This window comes from Schistocerca serialis, chromosome 11 (assembly GCF_023864345.2).
Source record: "Schistocerca serialis cubense isolate TAMUIC-IGC-003099 chromosome 11, iqSchSeri2.2, whole genome shotgun sequence".
In the NCBI taxonomy this organism is placed as follows: Eukaryota; Metazoa; Arthropoda; class Insecta; order Orthoptera; family Acrididae; genus Schistocerca; species Schistocerca serialis.
In genome coordinates this window covers 56,028,679-56,051,847 of record NC_064648.1, presented here as the reverse complement: position 1 = coordinate 56,051,847, position 23,169 = coordinate 56,028,679, and the positions used below count along the sequence as shown (strand labels likewise).

The 23,169-nt window shown below is 43.6% G+C and overlaps 1 protein-coding gene across 8 annotated transcripts in view; it reads right to left on the bottom strand.

Moving 5' to 3' along the window:
• Positions 1-23,169, bottom strand: part of LOC126427400 (zinc finger protein 708-like) — a 181,102-nt gene that overhangs the window by 103,244 nt on the left and 54,689 nt on the right. For 6 of the 8 annotated variants that reach the window (XM_050089753.1, XM_050089755.1, XM_050089760.1 and 3 more), the window contains 2 exons: positions 5,094-5,183; positions 630-710 (listed from right to left, as the gene is read on the bottom strand). In XM_050089753.1, coding sequence (XP_049945710.1) covers positions 630-710; positions 5,094-5,183 — 171 coding nt within the window. The remainder of the gene's footprint in view (positions 1-629; positions 711-5,093; positions 5,184-23,169) is intronic. The other 2 variants (XM_050089756.1, XM_050089761.1) reach the window with 1 other exon arrangement.

Genomic DNA, 23,169 nt, shown 5'->3' with positions numbered 1-23,169 from the left:
CTTCATCTCTGTACAATCATTCACCAAAAGCCATACACAGAGCTTTTCTATAACTGAAAAATTTATAACTAATACAACAAGTACCACAGAAGCTGCCACAATATGTACAGGTTGTGGCCAAAGTATCAGGGCTGATCTACAACACAAAATTTTCACTCTTTTTCAAAACAAAAAAATTTTTTGGACAAACTCACGAATAACTATGATTCAACAAAAGATAAGAACAGCCACTGTTCTTTTGCATTGTATTTATCAGAGGCTACTGAAAGGGGGAATATTTCTCAAATGACCCACACTATTAGAACTTACACTTCATCTAATTGTGAATTTACTGTATCCATCACACACAGCCATTATACAATATAGTTGATATTAACAAGGGCTACAGAAAACAGAATTATATCAGCCACCAGTCCCATTCCACTTCTATTTAGAACAGTCAGTATGTAACAGGTGATATGAAAGTCGAGTGGACAAGTACAAGAATACTCTAGAATTATGAACAGCAACAAGTTACAGACAACTGACATTCTGTGTGAATCCCACTGAAATGCATCCTTTACTCTACACAATTAACAAAAGACTTATTCCTTGATTACATACAATACATCAGAGATGTGAATACTTACAGTATTCTCAGTTATATTTAGTTCAGGATCCTCCTTGATAAAATCAGTGAACCAAGGTATTTCCAATGGATCTTCAACAGACTGAAAGACAAAAACAATCTGTGAATTATAACTGCTCGCAAACTTCTGTACATATGATACAGCTCTCAATATTCCTTTGTTATGAATGTCATCCAACTTTGCAGAGATTCTTATTCCTTGGGAAGAATGAGTGTCAGAATGCATCCAAATCAGTTCTCATGTCCCTGAACTTGCTGTCAGCCATTGTGTAGTATTCATTTGGCATACTTTCACTTTCTATTCCTGAGACACAATCCACTCTGATTTCAGAGGCACTACGACCTGCTCTATCGAATGTTCATGCTCCCATATACAAACTTGATGTATGTGTGTGTGGCAAAATTTCGAAATTAAGTTCAGATAATATAGGGATGCAAATAATCTTCCTGCTGTAAACCCATGAGCAAGAGGGCTTTTTGGTCATTAATCAAATGAATACGGCATTCCACAAATTATCATCAAAATTAACCAAATTTAATGCTATTTACACAGCATCTTGCTCTGTCACCACGTATTTTTAGTGACTGCTTCTTAGGAAACAAGGCAAATTTATGTCGTGTACTGGAGGAAAATCATAAGGAATTACATACAGCCAATGCAGGATTTCAAAATGGTTCAAATGGCTCTTAGCACTATGGGACTCAACTTCTCAGGTCATTAGTCCCCTAGAACTTAGAACTACTTGAACCTAACTAACCTAAGGACATCACACACATCCATGCTCGAGGCAGGATTCGAACCTGTGACCATAGAAGCCTCAAGGTCCTGGACTGCGCGCCTAGAACCGCGAGACCACTGCGGCCGGCAATGCAGGATTTCAGTAATGATGTAAATACTACAGTGAATAGTGAGTGGTAAAGCAAATAAACACACTACAGTTCCAAATCTTCTGTTATAGCACTGTTACACAGAGGCAATTTCTTCCAAGAGGAAGTCTTCCTTGCTCCATTGATACCAAATATGTATTTAAGGCATTCATTACATACAATCATAATAAAAAATTAATACAAAGGTAATGGTTAGTATAGATATGCTTGTTACATGTGCTGTTACAATACTATTCGTAGTAACTAGCAAATAACACATCTAACTGCAGTCAACTATGTTGTTGTTGTTGTGGTCTTCAAACCTGAGACTGGCTTGATGCAGCTCTCCATGCTACTCTATCCTGTGCAAGCTTCTTCATCGCCCAATACCTACTGCAGCCTACATCCTTCTGAATCTGCTTAGTGTATTCATCTCTTGGTCTCCCTCTACGATTTTTACCCTCCACACTGCCCTCCAATACTAAATTGGTGATCCCTTGATGCCTCAGACCATGTCCTACGAACCGATCCCTTCTTCTCGTCAAGATGTGCCACAAACTCCTCCCTAATTCTATTCAATACCTCATCATAAGTTATGTGATCTACCCATCTAATCTTCAGCGTTCTTCTGTAGCATCACATTATGAAAGCTTCTATTCTCTTCTTGTCCAAACTATTTATCGTCCATGTTTCACTTCTGTACATGGCTACACTCCATACAAATACTTTCAGAAACGACTTCCTGACATTTAAATCTATACTAGATGTTAACAAATTTTTCTTCTTCAGAAACTGCCATTGCCAGTCTACATTTTATATCCTCTCTACTTCGACCATCATCAGTTATTTTGCTCCCCAAATAGCAAAACTCCTTTACTACTTTATGTGCCTCATTTCCTAATCTAATTTCCTCAGCATCACCCGACTTAATTCGACTACATTCCATTAACCTTGTTTTGCTTTTGTTGATGTTCATCTTATACCCTCCTTTCAAAACACTGTCCATTCCATTCAGCTGCTGTTCCTAGTCCTTTGCTGTCTCTGACAAAATTACAATGTCATCGGCGAACCTCAAAGTTTTTATTTCTTCTCCATGGATTTTAATACCTACTCCGAACTTTTTTTTTTGTTTCCTTTACTCCTTGCTCAATATACACATTGAATAACATCGGGGAGAGGCTACAACCCTGTCTCACTCCCTTCCCAACCACTGCTTCCGTTTCATGTCCCTCGACTCTTGTAACTGCCATCTGGTTTCTGTACAAATTGTAAATAGCCTTTTGCTCCCTGTATTTTACCCCTGCCACCTTCAGAATTTGAAACAGAGTATTCCAGTCAACATTGTCAAAAGCTTTCTCTAAGTTGACAAATGCTAGAAACATAGGTTTGCTTTTCCTTAATCTTTCTTCTAAGATAAGTCGTAAGGTCAGTATTGCCTCACGTGTTCCAACATTTCTACGGAATCCAACCTGATCTACCCCGAGGTCAGCTTCTACCAGTTTTTCCATTCATCTGTAAAGAATTCGCGTTAGTATTTTGCAGCTGTGAGTTATTAAACTGATAGTTCGGTAATTTTCATGTCTGTGAACACCTGCTTTCTTTGGAATTGGAATTATTATATTCTTCTTGATATCTGAGGGTACTTCGCCTGTCTCATACATCTTGCTCACTAGATGGTAGAGTTTTGTCAGGACTGGCTCTGCCAAGGCTGTCAGTAGTTCTAATGGAATGTTGTCTACTCCCGGGGCCTTGTTTCGACTCAGGTCTTTCAGTGCTCTGTCAAACTCTTCACGCAGTATCGTATCTCCCATTTCATCTTCATCTACATCCTCTTCCGTTTCCATAATATTGTCCTCAAGTACATTGCCCTTGTATAGACCCTCTATATACTCCTTCCACCTTTCTGCTTTCCCTTCTTTGCTTAGAACTGGGTTTCCATCTGAGCTCTTGATATTCATACAAGTGGTTCTCTTTTCTCCAAAGGTCTCTCTAATTTTCCTGTAGGCAGTATCTATCTTACCCCTAGTGAGATAAGCCTCTACATCCTTACATTTGTCCTCTAGCTATCCCAGCTTAGCCATTTTGCACTTCCTGTTGATCTCATTTTTGAGATGTTTGTATTCTTTTTTGCCTGCTTCATTAACTGCATTTATGTATTTTCTCCTTTCATCAATTAAATTCATTATCTCTTCTGTTACCCAAGGTTTTCTACTAGCCCTCGTCTTTTTACCTACTTGATCCTCTGCTGCCTTCACTATTTCATCCCTCAAAGCTACCCATTCTTCTTCTACTGTATTTCTTTCCCCCATTCCTATCAATTGTTCCCTTATGCTCTCCCTCAAACTTTCTACAACCTCTGGTTCTTTTAGTTTATCCAGGTCCCATCTCCTTAAATTCCATCATTTTAGCAGTTTCTTCAGTTTTAATCTACAGTTCATAACCAATAATTGTGGTCAGAGTCCACATCTGCCACGGAAATGTCTTACAATTTAAAACCTGGTTCCTAAATCTCTGTCTTACCATTATATAATTATCTGAAACCTTTTAGTATCTCCAGGGTTCTTGCATGTATACAACCTTCTTACATGCTTCTTGAACCAAGTGTTACTATGATTAAGTTGTGTTCTGTGCAAAATTCTACCAGGCAGCTTCCTCTTTGATTTCTTAGCCCCAATCCATATTCACCTACTACGTTTCCTTCTCTTCCTTTTCCTGCTATCGAATTCCAGTCACCCATGATTATTAAATTTTCGTTGCTTTTCACTACCTGAATAATTTCTTTTGTCTCATCATACATTCCTTCTATTTCTTTGTCATCTGCAGAGCTAGTTAGCATATAAACTTGTACTACTGTGGTAGGTGTGGGCTTTGTGTCTATATTGGCTACAATAATGCGTAAACTATGCTGTTCATATTAGCTTAACTGCACTGCTATTTTTTTATTCATTATTAAACCTATTCCTGCATTACCCCTATTTGATTTTGTATTTATAATCCTGTATTCACCTAACCAAAAGTCTTGTTCCTCCTGCCACTGAACTTCGCTAATTCCCACTATATCTAACTTTAACCTATCCATTTCCCTTTTCAAATTTTCTTACCTACCTGCCCGATCAAGGGATCTGACATTCCATGCTCCGATCTGTAGAACGCCAGTTTTCTTTCTCCTGATAACGACATCCTCTTGAGTAGTCCCCTCCCAGAGATCCGAATAGGGGACTATTTTACCTCCGGTATATTTTACCCAAGTGGACGCCATCATCATTGAATCATACAATAAAGCTGCATGTCCTCGGGAAAAATTACGGCTGTAGTTTCCCCTTGCTTTCAGCCGTTCACAGTACCAGAACAGCAAGTCCGTTTTGGTTAGTGTTACAAGGCCAGATCGGTCAATCATCCACACTGTTGCCCCTGCAACTACTGAAAAGGCTGCTGCCCCTCTTCAGGACTAGAAGACCACAAAAATGCTTGAAAATAGCTGGTATCATAGGTTTCAATTTTTCACCATCCATGACAATTTAGGTAGAATGCCCCATATTTGTGTCATGACACTCTTACTACACTTCCTGCACAATATAGTGCTTGTGTGAAAACTTACATTATGCTCAGGTCCATCAGCATGTTTCAGTTCAGGATCTTGCTTTAGCCAAACACTACAGCCTTCAGTCTTTAATGGGTCCACAAGAAACTGAAAAAAGGAAAATAAAGTGATGTGATCAAGGTTTCAGTGCCTTACTTTTACATGGCTCTCTTGGAGAGGAGTAGGGGAGCAGTAAAACACACACACACACACACACACACACACACACACACACACACACACACACAAAGAGAGAGAGAGAGAGACAGAGAGAGAGAGAGAGAGAGAGAGAGAGAGAGAGAGAGAGAGAGAGAGAGAACTTTCAAACAGATCTTCTATAGCAACTGTCAAGGTCGTAACACTCATGATCACATATATTCATCAATTAGAAACAGGCAGCAAGAAAATGTGGTGCCACAATTCAAATATTTCAAACCAAAGCTTTGTTTATTCTTGGAGGCTGGCACAACAGTGACTGGCCCCGAAATATCAATCAAAATTATTTCTTACATACTATGCAGCAACCAGCATACAGAGTAACCATACAAATTATGAAAGTGGATGCGTTTTACATCACCTCCTAAACCACTGATTTGACTTCAACCAAGCCAGGTACACATACTACTATCTAGACTAAAATACTAGGAAGGTAAGAACCAGCAATCTCCTATGGAGGTGGGAGGGATGATTTGGAAAGAGAAAGGGAAGAACAACACAGAGAGAGAGGTGGCAGGAGCAGATGGACAGAGAGAGAGGGTAGCAGATGGACAGAGGTGGTTGGCTGATTGAATGATAAAAGGTACCAAACTACTAGATCATCCATCCCTTCTTCAAACAGGCAGGCAGGTTTACCTGACTGTTCGTAAGCGAGAGCCTACCACACAATCCAGAGGAAGAAAACCCTAATGTCTATAAAAAGTCAATGAAATCGATAAAAGGGACAAAGGAAAAAAGGGAGACAGAGGACGAAACACAAGTAAGTTGTCCCATTTAGGGAGCAGCTGGAAGCACCTGAGAGCAGAATGCAAAGGGGGGACATACATGCCCTAGTCCCTGCCACGTACTAGAGATACTCTACTCAGAAACTGCCTAGGAAAGACTAGCAACACAGGCAGGGCAAGAGAAGTACAGAGATAAAAGATTAGTTTGTGTAACACACCATGTGAAAGGTGTAAAGAAGCGTAAAAGAGCAAATAGGGTGAGAACTGGGCTGGACCACCAAGCCCAGATAGCCACAGCTTGGCCTGGGCAGAGGAGTGTTCTGCCAACCTCTCGATAAGCTGATAAGGTTAAGTTACCCTCCCTTAAAGAGAGCGGTAAATAAAACTTAAAACTAAGTCATTCTGAATAAAACGTAAAACTAAGTCATCCACTGTAGAATCATCAGGGGTAGCAAGTTAGGGAGATTAAGATTCTGCCACTGTTGAATGGGAATTAAGACCACGGGGTGGCACTGGAGGAAATGACCATAAGTCAGCCAGATACGGCTATTGTGAGCTGGATAAGGATGGTAGAATCCTTGTGAGAGGCCTGCATGGAGGACCTCCATAAATTCATGGTCTACATTATCACTGGTAGTCTGAAGTCAGAGTGATCCATTCCATATTTCAGGTTCATAAAACTTGATGGTGTAATACTGACCAAAGGTCTGTTTCCGGAATAGTGATTACCAGAGCCAGTTTGGCCAAGCTATGAGCAAGTTCATTCCCAGGGATCCCAACATGACCCAGAGTCCAAACAATCATCCCTGAACATCCACATTGCTCAAGGGCATACAGGGAATATTGGTTAGCAATGACCAGGGGATGCTGAGGGTAATGCTGCTTGAGAGATTTAAAACTGGTAAAGAGTTTCTGCAGATGAGGAAGGACCCACCACTGGAGGAAACAATATGCTCAAAAGCATGAGAGAGGGCTAGCAACACTACAGCTTCCAGCTAGGAAGGCAGTTCAGTATGACCCATTACAGTGTAAGCAAAGCCCATGTGATCAGCAACCATCAAGCAATCAGCAATCAAGCAATCCTGCTGAACTCCAGGATGTACCAAGAATGGAGAAAAATTGGTTGCAGTGGGCCTCAGGAGGGATCGTGTCTTTCCGACCTCATGATGTGTCAAGACAAAGCTGTAACCAATGGGTTCCCCACAGAGGTGTACGTGAGTGGGTGCAGAGGAGACATGGAGGAAGAAATAACTGGAGTTTGGAGGGGAGGGACAGGGTGTGAAATGCGATCAAAACTCCTAATCTGGGCCACCATTGTGGAAGATGGCTTTCCGTGTTTGGAAATGGTAGTTTAGATGCTTAGGGGAGTTGGAAGCATAGGTAGCATAATTGACAAGGTGTTGTTGGCACCTGATACACAATGAATGGACCCCAGCCTCTGTGAGTAATCTGTCCACAGGACTAGTTCAAAAGGTTCCTGTTTCATATCAAACCCCACAGTGGTGTATGAGATACTGTACCTGCAATGATGAGGATGATGCCGAACCATATGCCACACTCCCATAACCAAGCCAGGGTTGTATCATGGGTTCGTAAAGTTGCAGAAGGGTAGTGCACTCTGCACCCCTGCTGATGTTACTCAGGGGACTAAGTGTACTGAGGTGTAGCAAGCACTTTCACTTTCACTGCCGAAGACTGGGAATTCACATAAACTAAGAATCAAAGCTCAGTCCTAAAAAGCAGTATGTTCCTGCCACATTGAGTAGTTCATCATCAAGATAAAAGTTCTGGTTGTGAACGAACCATACGATGTTGACAGAAAACCATGACATGGGTCTTGGCAGCTGCAAACCAAAAGCCATGGGTGAGTGCCCATAAATATATCTTTCATATGGTGCCTTGCAGTCTACATTCAGCAAAACCCACACTACAGGAGCAATAGTAAGAGGAAGAAGTAGTCAGCATACAAGGATGGTGATACTGATGACCTCACATCTGCAGGTGACCACTGATGGCTTTTAGAAAGACAAGGACACTCAGTACAGAGCCCTGCAGGACTCCATTCTCTTGGATATGGGGAGTGTTGTGGAAAGTACCAACTAGAACCCAGAACATACACTATGACAGGAAATTATAGATAAAAATTGGGAGTGGGTCCCACAGACCCCACTCATGTAAGGCAGCAAGGATATGTTGTCACCTCCTGGTGACATACAGCTTTTGCAGATCAAAGAAGACAGCTATAATGCATTGACATTGGGCAAAAGCTGACTGACTGGCAGACAGCAGTCAAACCACATTATCAATAGTGTAACAGCCTTGGCAAAAACCACCCTGGGATGCAGCCAGAGGACCCCAAGACTCAATGAGCCATACAGCCACCAGCTCATTGCGCATTCAAGCAGTTTAAGGAGAACATTGGTGAAACTGACTGGGTGATAACTGCCCATCTCTACAAGTACTTACCCAGTTTCAGCACTGTGACAATGATGCTTTCTAATTGTTGTGATGGGAACTGGCCCTTGGTCCAGATCCAGTTACAGATGGCAAGGATATGATGCTGACAACCCAGTGATAGGTGGCTGGTCGTTGTTTTTTTTTTTTAGGGCGCAAAACTGCTATGGTCATTAGCACCCGGTCCGTGACTTAGGAAACAGTAAAAAATCGAAAATGGAAACCAGCAGCAATGGGAACGAAAGTCATAAAATTGGAGAAACTAAAAGCAGAAGGAAGGCTTAAAAATCCACTACAGAAAGGGGTTGGTTGTCCCCAAAAAAAGCTTCAAATGACTGACGTCATTTCACTGGCACTAATAAACTCGAGAACGCGATCGGCTGAGTGCGTGTCATCTGCTAAAATCGACGATATATCGGGTGATAGCTGTAGACGGGAGCGTAACGGATTAAAATAGGGGCACTCAATTAAAAGGTGTCGTACCGTCCACAGCTGAGAGCAGTGGGGACAGAGTGGGGCAGGATCGCCGCTTAAAAGATGTCAATGGCTAAAAAGACAGTGCCCTATCTGGAGTCTAGTTAAAATTACCTCCTCCCGACGACGCGTTCGGGAGGAAGAGGTCCAAGCACAAGGAAGAGCTTTCACATCCCGCAATTTATTATGGGGAAGTGTCGACCAATGCGCGTGCCATAAATGAACAACATGACGACATAAAACGCTCCGTAGATCGGTGAAGGGAATCGATTGAATAGCTGGCCGAAGAAGAGAGACTGCAGCCTTGGCTGCAATATCGGCCACCTCATTTCCACAGATACCAACGTGTCCCAGGAGCCAGAGGAACGCCACCGAGATGCCCCCCAGGTGGAGCAAGCGCAGCCAGTCCTGAATCCGGTGGACCAGAGGGTGCACAGGGTAAACAGCTTGGAGACTGAGGAGAGAGATGAGAGAATCTGGGCAGATAACGTACTGTATCCACTGATGGTGGCGGATGTAGTGGGCAGCCTGGAGAACAGCGTAAAGCTCCGCAGTATAAACCGAACACTGGTTGGGAAGCCGAAAGTGATTTGGGGTGTCGCCAAAAATATAGGCACTCCCTACACCTAATGATGTTTTCGAGCCATCGGTGTAAATAAATGTGACGTCCGTCATTTGTGCACATAGAGCAGCAAATGCCTGACGACAAACAAGTGAAGGGGTACCATACTTGGGAAATCGACAAAGGTCACGGAGCAAGCAGATCCAGGGACGGAGCCAACGCGGTGCTGTACCCCAAGTTGTCAAGAAGGTTTTAGGAAAGTGGAAGGAAAGAGAATGGAGCAGTTGATGGAAGCGGACTCCCGGTGGTAGTAGGGAGGAGGGGCGGCCTGCGTACCCTACATCAAAGGAGGCGTCGAAAAAAATGTCATGGGCTGGATTAGCAGGCATGGAAGACAGATGGCTAGCATAACAACTCAGAAGGACTGCTCGCCGATTGGACAGCGGAGGTTCAGCAGTCTCAGCATAAAGGTTTTCCACAGGGCTGGTGTAAAAAGCTCCAGACACTAAACGTAATCCACGGTGGTGGATAGAGTCGAGACGCCAAAGAATAGACGGCCGAGCAGAGGAGTAGACTATGCTTCCATAGTCCAATTTCGAGCGCACTAAGGCGCGATAGAGGCGGAGAAGGACCACTCGGTCCGCTCCCCAGGAGGTACCATTCAGGACACGGAGGGTGTTGAGGGATCGCAGACAGCGAGCCGAAAGATAGGAAACGTGGGAGGACCAGCACAGTTTTCTGTCAAACATAAGACCCAAGAATTTAGCGACGTCTGAAAACGGAAGGTTGACAGGACCTAGATGTAAGGAGGGCGGAAGAAACTTTACGTCGCCAAAAATTAACACAAACGGTCTTACTGGGAGAGAAACGGAAGCCGGTTTCGATGCTCCAAGAGTGGAGGCGATCGAGACATCCTTGAAGACGTCGTTCAAGAAGGCTGGTCTGTTGAGAGCTGTAGTAGATCGCAAAATCGTCCACAAAGAGGGAGCCCGAGACATCAGGAAGGAGACAATCCATAATTGGATTTATGGCAATGGCAAACAGTACAACACTCAGCACGGAGCCCTGGGGTACCCCGTTTTCTTGGGAGAAAGTACAGGAGAGAGTAGTGTTCACCCGCACGCTAAATGTGCGCTCTACCATAAATTCGCGAAGAAAAAGGGGCAGCCGACCTTGAAATCCCCAAGAGAACAGTGTGTGGAGGATGCCTGTCCTCCAACAGGTATCGTATGCTCTCTCCAGATCAAAAAATATTGCTACTGTTTGGCTTTTCCGGAGAAAATTATTCATGATATAAGTGGAGAGAGCAACAAGATGGTCAACTGCAGAACGATTCTTTCGGAATCCGCATTGGGCAGGTGTTAAAAGACTGCGGTACTCCGGCCACCACACTAAACGGTAATTCACCATACGCTCCAAAACCTTACATACACTACTCGTGAGAGAAATGGGGCGATAGCTAGAGGGGAGATGTTTGTCCTTTCCAGGTTTCGGAACAGGAACGACGATAACTTCCCACCATCATCTGGGAAAAGTACTGTCGGTCCAAATTCGATTATAAAGGTGAAGGAGGTAACGCAGACTATGGGTTGATAAATGCCGCAACATGTGGATGTGGATACCATCCGGTCCTGGGACGGAGGAGCGAGAAGAAGGGAGTGCATGTTGGAGTTCCCACATGGAGAAAACAGTATTGTAGCTTTCGCGATTTTGAGAGGAGGAAGCAAGAGGTCGCACTTCCGCTGCACGTTTCTTCGGGAGAAACGCTGGCGGGTAATTTGAAGAGCTCAAAATCTCAGCAAAGTGCTGACCCAATGAGTTAAAAATTGCGACGGGGTCCACTAATGTATCATGCGCGACAGTGAGCCCAGAGACCGGGGAGAAACTAGGCGCGCCTGAGAACCGTCGAAGCCGACTCCAAACTTCCGAGGAGGGAGTGGAGGTGTTAAATGAGCTAATAAAGAATTTCCAGCTTGCCTTCTTGATATCGCGGATGACACAACGGCATCGCGCACAGAACTGCTTATAGCGGATACAGTTGGCCAAAGTAGGATGGTGGCGGAAAACGCGGAGAGCAAGTCGCTGCTCACGTATTGCGTCACGGCATGCCTCGTTCCACCAAGGAACTGGGGGGCGCCGGGGCAATTCGGAGGTGCGTGGTATTGAACGTTCCGCAGCTGTAAGAATAACGTCGGTAATATGTGTGGCCTCATCGTCGACGCTGGGAAAGTGATGGTCATCGAATGTCGCTAGAGACGAAAAAAGTGTCCAATCGGCTTGGGCAAACTTCCAGTGTCGCGGCCGCATATATGGCAGTTGAGGCTGCAGTCTAAGGACACATGGAAAGTGGTCACTCGAGTGTGTATCATCAAGGGCGAACCATTCGAAGCGCCGAGCTAGCAGAACAGTACCGACCGCAAGATCCAAATGAGATAAATTTGTCGTGGAGGCAGACAAAAATGTAGGGACCCCAGTGTTGAGGCAAACTAGATCCGCTTGGTTGAATACGTCTAGCAATAGTGAGCCACGTGGACAAGGATGTGGAGATCCCCAAAGCGGGTGGTGGGCATTGAAGTCTCCAACCCGCAAATAGGGGGGTGGAAGCTGACTAAGAAGATGAAGGAGATCAGCTCATGCCATTGGTGTGGACGATGGAACGTATACAGTACAAAGAGAGAACGTGTATCCAGAAAGGGAAAGACGGACGGCGACAGCTTGGAAGGAAGTGTTTAAGTGGATTGGGTGATAATGGAGAGTATCATGCAGAAGAATCATGAGTCCTCCATGGGCTGGAGTGCCTTCAACAGAGGGGAGATCATATCGGACGGACTGAAAATGAGGGAGAACAAAGCGGTCATGGGGACGCAGCTTTGTTTCCTGAAGACAGAAGATGACCGGCGAGTAGGATCGTAAGAGGATCGACAATTCATCCAGATTGGCTCGAATGCCGTGGATATTCCAGTGGATAATGGACATAGGGTGAACAGAAAATGAAGGAATGTGACCAAGGTTGCTGTCAACTCAACGACTGCTCAGAGCTTGCGACCGACAGCATGGAATGGCATTCAGCCGAAGGCAGAAGATCCTGATCCATAGGTTGTTCAGGAGCAGCTCCTGCCACCAGCGATCGGCCGGTTGATCGGCCGCCAGCAGTGCGCCTCAGCGACACAGGAGACGGCCGAGGGCGATTTCCGCCAGGTGGTGCTGTAGATGGGACACGCCTTGGCGGAGAAGGAGATGAATTGGGTTTCTTTGTAGCCTTCTTGAAGTATGATGTTTAGATGAAGGAGGAACCGATGGTTGTGAAGTTGGGGTATATAAAAAATCTTCACGAGTATGCTTTTTTTTTGAAGTCTTGGTGTCTGACTTTTGGGCTCGAGATTTAGCAGAACCCGACGAAGGGTGAGCCAGAGAGTGGGCAGGCGAAAGTGGTGAGGTTGAATGGGCGATCTTTGCGCTGGCCGATCTGACGACTGTGGCACTAAAGGTGAGGTCGCAAGTCTGCGTGGCCGCCTCCTTTGTTGGCCGAGGAGAAGCAACGACAGTGCTGTATTTTCCTGTCTGAGGCATGGTGGGCTGTCGATTGGCGAATAATTTTCGAGCAGCAAAGGTCGACACCTTTTCCTTCACTCTGATTTCCTGGATGAGCTTTTTGTGCTTAAAAACGGGGCAATCTCGAGAGGAAGCAGCGTGATCACCCATACAGTTGATGCAGCGAGGGGATGGAGGTGGACAAGCACCCTCATGGGCATCCTTGCCACACGTAACACATTTGGCCAGATTGGAACAGGACTGGCTGGTGTGATTGAACCGCTGACACAGATAGCAACGCATAGGGTTTGGGACGTAAGGGCGAACGGAAATTATCTCATAGCCTGCTTTGATTTTCGATGGGAGTTGAACTTTGTCAAATGTCAAGAAGACAGTGCGGGTTGGAATGATGTTCGTGTCAACCCTTTTCATAACTGTATGAACAGCCGTTACGCCCTGGTCAGACAGGTAGTGCTGAATTTCTTCGTCAGACAATCCATCGAGGGAGCGTGTATAAACGACTCCACGCGAGGAATTTAAAGTGCGGTGCACTTCAACCCAGACAGGGAAGGTGTGGAGCAGTGAAATACGGAGCAATTTTTGTGCCAGGAGGGCACTGACTGTTTCTAACAACAAGATGCCATTCCGTAATCTGGAACAAGACTTTACAGGACCTGCAATTGCGTCGACACCTTTCTGAATAATGAAAGGGTTGACCGTGGAGAAGTCGTGACCTTCGTCAGACCGAGAAACAACAAGGAACTGTGGCAACGATGGAAGAACTGTCTGTGGCTGAGACTCGGTGAACTTACGCTTGTGAGCAGACATAGTGGAAGGTGAGGAAACCATTGCGGAAGAATCCCCCATGATTACCGGCGTCTCCGATGGCGCGCTCCTCCCTTGTGGGGGCCCTCTCTGAGGGCACTCCCGCCTTAGGTGATTATTCACACCTCAGGTCACACCTCCCGACAAACGAACGGAGGGACCAATCGGCACTTTCGGAAGGTATCAGCTCGGGTAATCACCCCTCCCTGGGCCTGGCCGTTACCAGGGGGTACGTACGTGTCCTACCTGTCTACCCGGGGCGGGGAATTACGCATTACCCCGTCACCGGCTACGCACAAAAATGCGTGGGTCAGCCTTCAGACACGCACAGGGAGGAAGAAAGAGAAAGGGAAAAACAAAGAAAGAGAAAGGAAAGGGGAGAGGTCTCAAACGCCGCAGCGGAGAAAAAGGTAAAGAGAAGAGGTAAGGAAAACAGAAGGACAAAGGAAGGATGAAGACATACACAAGCAGAGAAGGCGAAGAATGCGGTACATTTACGAGATTCCATCTCCGGACGTAGGCACAAACTATACTCCCAGAGGGGGAGAAAGGGAAGGAAAGAGCCAGAGGTGAAGGGAGGAGGGGCGAAGATGGGGGAGAGGGAAGGATGTGGAAAAGTAAGGTATGCAGCCCGGAAAGGAAGGAGGGCCACATTAGCTCGGGGTCCTGTGCTCGCTACGCACGTATCCACAAAAGAGTTGTGGACGCCCTGGGGGGTGGTCGTTTGGTTGTGGGTGTGACCTGGCCCTGGGACTGTATCCGAGCAGAGGGCTACGCCACTGATGAATTCCCACTCAATGAAATTTTATACAGCTCCAGATGGCACGTAGTAGAAGATAATTGCTTTTGCTCCACCCATCGCTTGAGAAAATGAAAGACAGGTTGATAATTCTCAGATGCTGAGATTCTAGCATACACAGAGCAAACTGTTGGGCAACGGTGTCTGGGTCGGTGGAGACAGTGCAATTTCAAGGTAATAGTAGATACACCTACTAGTGTCTGATGTATGCAGGCATGTCTCGAAGGAGAGGTATGTGGTCCAACAGTTGAAACATGCTGTTACCAGCGTTTTTGTTTACATCATTTCATCATGTGGTACAGAGGGGTATGAAGTCAATTAAAGTAAATAGGATGTTTCATCGATTGATGCCACTAACGGTGCTGGAGAGCCAGCCTACTATCGCTAATGGCCTCTGGAATTTCTGATGATCGGCAAGCTACACTCTTCTGTCAGAGCAGGACCGAGAACAGTGGATTTCTAAATCAGCTGTCAAATGAATGATGGCTATAATTATATTCTGGACTGCCTTGTTGATGCCCCAATGCGGTGAGGAGTCAAGGCTGACATGAAAGGCAAAAGCATTCTAGTCAACGATGTTGAGACCCCATCTGGGCATGAATCCAGGGTAGTGATGCTGAAGGAGGGACAGGAAGATTGTGGAATGCTCACTATCACACAGGTCATCATGAACTCCCCAGGTGACGGATGGGAGAAACCAAAGGCTGAAAATGAAAAGGTTAGTGACAGAGAAAACTGTGTGCCATGCTGAAGTGTGTGGGGGTATCAGTATTTAAGAGGCAAAGGTCAAGTTGTGCCAATAAGTTTCCAAGGTCCTTACAATGACCAGTATCATGGTTAAAACTCACAAAGGGTTATGTGTATTGAAATTGCCCAAGATTAGGAAAGAAAGGGGGGCGGGGGGGGGGGGGGAGGGGGTAGCTGAGAAATCAATGCAAACAATATGTCATGAGATGCTGAGATGCTTTATCTTCAGAAGAGAGGTAAACACTGCAGATAGTACTATGCTGAAATGCACTTACTGGAACAGCCACAGCCTCCAAAGACGCATCAAGTGGCAAAAGTTTTCTATATGGCGTATCCAGAACGTATGTGCAAACTCAGTTACAGGTTTCATTGTGTGGTGCAAACTGGGGCCTCAGGGGTTGCTGGAATCTCTGCCTTGGCCACAGGAGTTTAACAGGTAGGACCTGCTGGTGTGGGGGTTCACTGAAAGGTCCTGCTCCTCCTCAAAGCACTTTTCTTATCTTTCCTCTACTTGGAGGATTTTGATGATTGCAAGGGCTTCTCTGAATCTGTTTCCAGTAAAGATGATGATCATAAAGCAGTGTGACCAACAGTCTGTGGCTCCTTCAGCCACTTGCTGGTGTCCAGTTGTAGTCCAGTTCAACCCAGGGAAGGAAGTGTCCCTGAAAACCCCTTCCTGGGAAGAGATGTAAGTAGAAGCTTATTCACATCAGGCTGGGAGGTGGGGACAAATGTTCCTGGTGGATGGGAAGCTATTGATTCCAAAGCAAGTGTGGAGAAAGCAGCAAAAGGGGAGTTCCCAAAACATCAGGGGGGGGGGGGGGGAGCAGCAGGGATGGTTCAGTGGCCCTGAGGGCTCACTATGGAAAGAGTAAAAGGCAGGAGTACATTGGCAGAGGGGAAAGTCTTTGAAGCTGTAGCATGTGACATTGTTGTACATGCTGGGGACAACTACTTGCACTTCCTTTTTGGCCTCTTTGACAGTAGGTTTTTTCTGAGTCTTGTATATTGTTCACTCTCTAGAAAACAGTGTAACCTGGTGAGCAGGGAGTGTGGTGCTTTCCCAGTGGACACAGATGGGGGGAGAGGCACATGGGGCGATTGCAAGCAGTACTCGCCCAGTATCTACAGATGATGATAGTCCTGCAAAACAAAGACATGCCCTAATCCCCCTAATTCCAGACACTTTAAGCATGATCACCCTAAAAGGCCCCTGGGGAGGGAGGGGGGGGGGACACATTGACAGAGTATGGAGTGAAAGATAATGGAGGTCGAGGTGGTTAGAATTGGAGTAAATGCATATGCAGGTGAAGCTAAGAAGTCCATTACTTTTCCTTAAATAAAAGAATAAAAGTTCCATCATTCTGGAAAACAATGCCATATCATTATTGTACAAAATATAAAACATGTAAGATATCATGACAACTTTCTGCTTCTCTCCAGCATCACAGTCACAGTAGTGATGAGGTGAATTATGGATGCTATATAAGTTACAAATTAAATTATTTTACATTCGAATGTAATTGTGAATTTGTCTTAAATCTGTACAAATAAAAATAAATATAATCGTTTTGCTCACACCACTAGTTATCCTTCAGAAGTCCAGAAAATAACTCACATATATGTCATCTGGACACCCATAGTCGTTGTCTTAGGAACCCAAAACTAAAGACAAATTTTCCACTATAATGAAAAGGCACAAGCAGTGACCTTTGATGTAAAAAGCAGTGACCACTTGTTTTACGTGCAGTACAGTACAAATTGACAGCTAGTTTACTCTACCACTTTCTGTAGTCGAATGGTGCAATGATGCAGCCACCTTCTTGGTACAATTAAAGCTCTTACTGAATGTTTAGGTATGCCACCAAAGTTAATTTTACAGCAATTTCCTTCTTGTTACATCCATATTTGTTCTCCCATGATCTTTCTTAAATCTCCTACCTCATGGGTGGACTTTCTCCATGCCCGCCATATCCAATATCACAAATTTATCCCTACGAAAGTAGTGGCACAACAAATTTATTTTTCAGGCCACTCAACTGAAAGATTCTCGTGGTATTTGCTGTAAAAAAGAAAAGAGAAAGGAAAAAGCTAACTGAGTGATACAATGTGTGTGGAACAAATACAGCACTTCTGCAGTAGCGATATTAGCAGGTGCATAAATATATTTGTGTTAATAATTTTCTTTTACTGTGTCTTTCTGTATGGAAAAAAACATTGTAATCTTTTCACTATCTGTATTTAGCTTTTCCTTATTTATGGGAGTGTGAGAGTCTTGCCCTCATTTACTAATTTTCTCATTCATCTTAACCCTGCTGTCGCTGTCACTGCCATGTGACTAAGACAAACATCTGTTGAAAACCTAGCTCAGGGGGGTACATCACCAGTCTGACTTTTAGTGGCCAAAAGTACATTTTAAATTCTGGCAGCAAATGTTCTCGAAACAACTGAGCCACATATATAAGGTAAGCAGAGTCGCTGCCACGTAGATTGAAAGCTACAATCTTCACGATAACTTGGATGTGATAAAAGTAAACAACTGCATTACTGGCTATTACCACAGACTTCAGTCAGTATTGTGCTTAGTGATATTAGAAATACAGGGAGCATGGCTGAGTGTGTATTGGTGCTAGATGTACCAGTGTTGCATTTTTCAGTGCAAATAAAGTGTTTATTTGAGAATAATTGGCATGTAATTTACCTACATCATAACAACATACTAAAATGGATCATTATGTACTAAGAAGAAAAAGTAGAAACATCTGAAGATTCCAGTCACCATTCAGCTGTAAAAACACCACCAGATGTAAACACAGAGCCCAGCATATGGTCAAAACTTCCACAACAAAGTTCATCAACTGATTCCTTTAATCCTACAGATATTGGCAGTCATATGGATATATTAGCATCAGGAAATATTAGTGATGATATAAAGCACCAACTTCTCACAACTCCAAGGAAACCTGCAAAAGGTTGTATCTTTCCTACTTCCGAGCACAACAAGAGGGCTGGTTGAATGCAGACAAGTGCACGATAATCATTTTGAACAGTATCCAGTGTTCTAACAAATTAAAAAGGGACCTCTCTGTATTAACTATTCTAGTTTTGTGAATAATAAAATGGTTGGAGCAAAGAAATCCATTCTCATCAAAATGCATTATAGTCATCTTCTTTGACCTGCAAAAGCTGTATGTCACCAGGAGGTGACAACATATCCTTGCTGCCTTACACGAGTGGGGTCTGTGGGACCCACTCCCAATTTTTATCTATAATTTCCTTTCATAGTGTATGTTCTAGGTTCTAGTTGGTGCTTCCCACAACACTCCCCATATCCAAGAGAATGGAGTCCTCCAGGGCTCTGTACTGAGTGCCCTTGTCTTTCTACAAGCCATCAATTGTCACCTGCAGCTGTGAGGTCATCAGTATCACCATCCTTGTATGCTGACTACTACTTCCTCTTACTATTGCTCCTGTGTGTGGGTTTTGCTGAATGTAGACTGCAAGGCACCATACGAAAGACATGGTTAAGGGCACTCACCCATGGCTTTTGGTTTTCAGCTGCCAAGATCCATGTCACGGTTTTCTGTCAACATCGTATGGTTCGTTTACAACCAGAACTTTTTTCTTGATGATGAACTACTCAATGTGGCAGGAACTTACTGATTTTTAGGACTGAGCTTTGATTCTTAGTTAATGTGAATTCCCAATCTTTTGCAGTGTAAGTGAAAGTGACTGAACCACTAGCACAGTTTTCCAAACTTACTGCTAAAGATGATGGCCTCGAGACTCCTCAAGTACCACATTGAAGCATCAACAGATGTAAAATTATTTTTGGCAACACGAGGAATGCAAACTTGATGTCATAAATCAATTTTCAAGACAGAATGGAAAGCATTAGGGAAAACAGAGACCATTTTGTAGCTATAATAAAAACCATTGTATTTCACGGTAAGCAAAATATTCCCCTGCGGACCATAGAGATGATGGGAGTCTATTAGAAAACGAAAATGATCATTAAAGTATAGTGAGTAACAAGCAAAATTCTTCTAAGATTTAGAATTGATGCTCGAGACTTGCAACTAAAACATCACCTTGAGACCACTAAAGTGAATGCCACTTACATACTTAAAACAATGTGTAATGAACATATTTTATGCTGTGAAATAGTGATGTTATTGAGAATACTGGAGGAAATCAAAGATATTTGTTATTACAGCATAATCTCCGATGAGACGACAGACATATTGTGCATTGCCTAACTGTGTTTAGCTGCAAGATATGTTGATTGTGATGGCAAATTACACGAAGTATTTTTGGGTTTCATTGACATCATCAATAAAGACAACGATTGTAGTGAAAACATTGATGATGAACCTGAAGAGAGTCAAGATGAGGAGCACTGCGATACTGGTGAAGTATGAGGTAACACGATTCTAAGGAGAATGGAAAGCCTTTCTCTGTCCCTGGAGAACTTTGAGGGAATAGGCTGTGATGGTTGCTCAGTTAATATGTCAGAACTGAAAGGAGGTGAGGCTACAATAAAAAAGAAAGCTATCAACATGCAAGTAGCATTGTGTCAAAGTCTTCAGCTCAACCTCGCCGTCTCTCTCAGTTGCAAAATTACAAGTGTGGGAAACTCTCTTGGTACTATTGAAGAAATGGTATCATTCATTACAGCAACTAGCAAGCTGTCTGCAACGTTTAGGAGTCACCTATAACACTCACTGCAGTCACACTATCAAACGAGATGAGTTGAGTGACATGATGCTGTTTTTTCAATTCGCAGCTGATCTCCAGACAGTTTGCAAAGTTCAAGAAATATAGTGTTGGAGGGATAGAACAACGGCTGCCAAAACCAATATTCTCTTTTGAGCTCTCTCTAATTGTGAGTTAATCACTCTGTTCACACTTAGTGACATTATGTGCATAACATATCCAGTTATCAAAATCTTGCAAGACCCTATCTTCGACGTTGCAATTACGAAAGTAAAATTAGATTTGATGCTCTAGGTGTACAACAGCATGAAAGCTAATGCTCATAGCCACTTTGCTCTTATTGTTAAAGAGGCAAAGGCAGTTATGAAAGAACAGTGGAGATGAGTGTTCCTAGACCTACAGGCAGACAAAGACACAGAGAAAACTGCAATCATATTGATGATGCTATGACATATTGGAATAGAACTTTTTATTCCAACACTGGACCAAGTTACGACTGACATGGGTAAACTTTTTGCTTAAGAAAATATTTATCATTTAAAATTCAACATACTTTTGCCCTCTCAACTACTGAAAGATGATGGTAATGATCTGGTGCACAAACTAAATCAGTGCTTAACTGAACTACTGTTCTTTGAAGAAGAATCACACTTTGTGATTAAAAAAGACAAATGGGACAGGTTCTTCAATACAAGCAAATGAGCATAAATGCCCTTAATGACTGTGATTCAGTTATGCAAGCATTGTCTCTCTGCCGTAGATCAGACTAGACTACTTTGCACACACTGTACAAAATATTTGCTTGTCTACCTGCACCTGATACTACAGTGGAAAGAAGTTTTTCGACAGTGTGGTGTATAAAGACATGGCTGAGGTCGACAATGGAGGAGGATTGACTTAATGGCTTAGCTCTGTTGGACATTCATCCTGACATTAATTGTTATATTGACAATGTAATTAATCAATTTGCCAGGAAGAATAGGTGCACAGAATTCATCATTTAAGGAAGAGAACCACAAATGTAACTTTTTTATATCATAAGATGGCATTGTCTTGTATGTGTGTATAATCAGTTTAAATAAAACTTTACATGTGGCTTGATTATTATATACCATATTGTGACAATTGTTTTTACAAAGAAATGATCAAAAACATGGAATGCTGATATTACATGTTCATGTCCACAACGTTGACCAAAGGATTGAAGTAAGGAAAACAATTTCAGATTGTTGGAACAGGACATCTCCGAAAGAATGGCCACTACATATGTAATTAAGGTGACGTCAGCCAATGAGCCTTTCAGTGTAGATGCACACCATACTGGAACTATTACAGAATCCAGTGAGACACCATGTGTAAAGAGGATCATGAGCACGAGCGCTGCATCAGTAGTGGGTAAACAAGTTGAGAATTTGGATCTGACAGGAAGAATGCTACAGTAGTCTATGCAGATGTGATGACCAGTGTCTCCAGATAGCATAATCGTCGGTGCATCTGCCTAGTCAGCACGAGACTCCAGTTCAAATCCTGGTCCAGCACAAATTTCCAACCCTCCCCATTGATGTAAATTAATGCCCACAGAGAACTAATGTCTCTACTTCCTTTGTACCCTCAGTCATTGTAGCTGCAGGATCAAAATAGTGTCTGTCCCCTTGGACATGTCCAAAAGAATAGACAACAGATACATATTTGCCTGTGTCGAGATTAGATATGAATAAAAATTTGTTTTACAGTTATAGTGACTCCTTCCATTTATGTTCAACCAAAAATATGGAACTTAACTTTGGGCTAACTTTCATGACCTTGTTTATTCAAAAATCTCTGCTCCTAATTCTATGATTACATTCCTTCCACGTTTTTGTAGTCAAGAGGTGCAATCACATATTTTAGTAACTTTAAAGTGTATTTGCAGTATGTTGCACAGCTCTCAATTCTTCTGAATGAACAGTTACACAGTACAGTAATGCATTAGCCACCACTGGTGAAACATCAGAAAAACAGGAAGTTAGATGATATATTGCTTTCTCTGTGTGTTTCATAGTTACTTCTTGAACAGTAGTACTAGAATAGATATAACGTGTCCATGCTATGTGCAGATGGAGGAGCTGGTCTCAGTTCATCAACAGCTTAAGACGCTTTTTGCCATGTTCAGCAGCATTCAGGATGCTGCCTATTGTACTAGTGCTGGCGGAATCAAGCTCATCACATGTGATGCCTAATGTACCACCTATTTTGCCCATTGGCTCTGCTGTCAAGACACCTTGTGGTGTACCCAATGTAGCTGTCCTCACCAAATGACGAGGGATGGGTGGTAACTGATAGTGCGGTTTGAGGCAGAGAGTGAATGTGGAGGCTGGCCTCACCCATTAACCCTGTGAGTGGACTGGTTGGTGTTCATTCATCAGGGTCCAAATAGCCACAAGTGGAGAGGAGTTTTCTAGTTAATCAGGAGCTCCAATGTCAAATGCATTATGGAGATCCTTAGGGAAATAGCTTCCCGGACTGGAAATGAATCCTTGGGGTACTGAATATGCTGGGGAGCCTCATCAGAGATGTGGAGAATGTCCTGCCTGTGGCTACCAAACATGCAAGGTGCAGCAGTCTGCAAGTTTTGGCTCATATTGGCACCAATGATGCTTGTCGTTTGGGTTCTGAGGTCATCCTCAGTTTATATGGACAGGTAGCACAAATGGGGAATAGCCCTTGACCCACACATGAAATGCATGCAGCACACACAGTTTGCAACGGCATTCCCAGATTAGATTGGAGTCCATTGGTTTGAAATGAGTGGAGGGTATCAACAAATAACTCCATCGATTCTTTGACTGCCTGGACTGCAGACTCCTGGAGATGTGTTATGAGGTGGAGAATTGTAGGAATACTTGATTGGTCAGGACTGCACTACACAAAGCAAGCTTTTTTTAGGCTAGGCAGTAGTTTGAGGACCTCTGATGAATGGACGCTAGTCAGTGCAGAGATAAGAAATCAGACTGCATACAAAGTAAAGACCATACTACCATCAAAAGGTTAACAGTAAATTCTTGA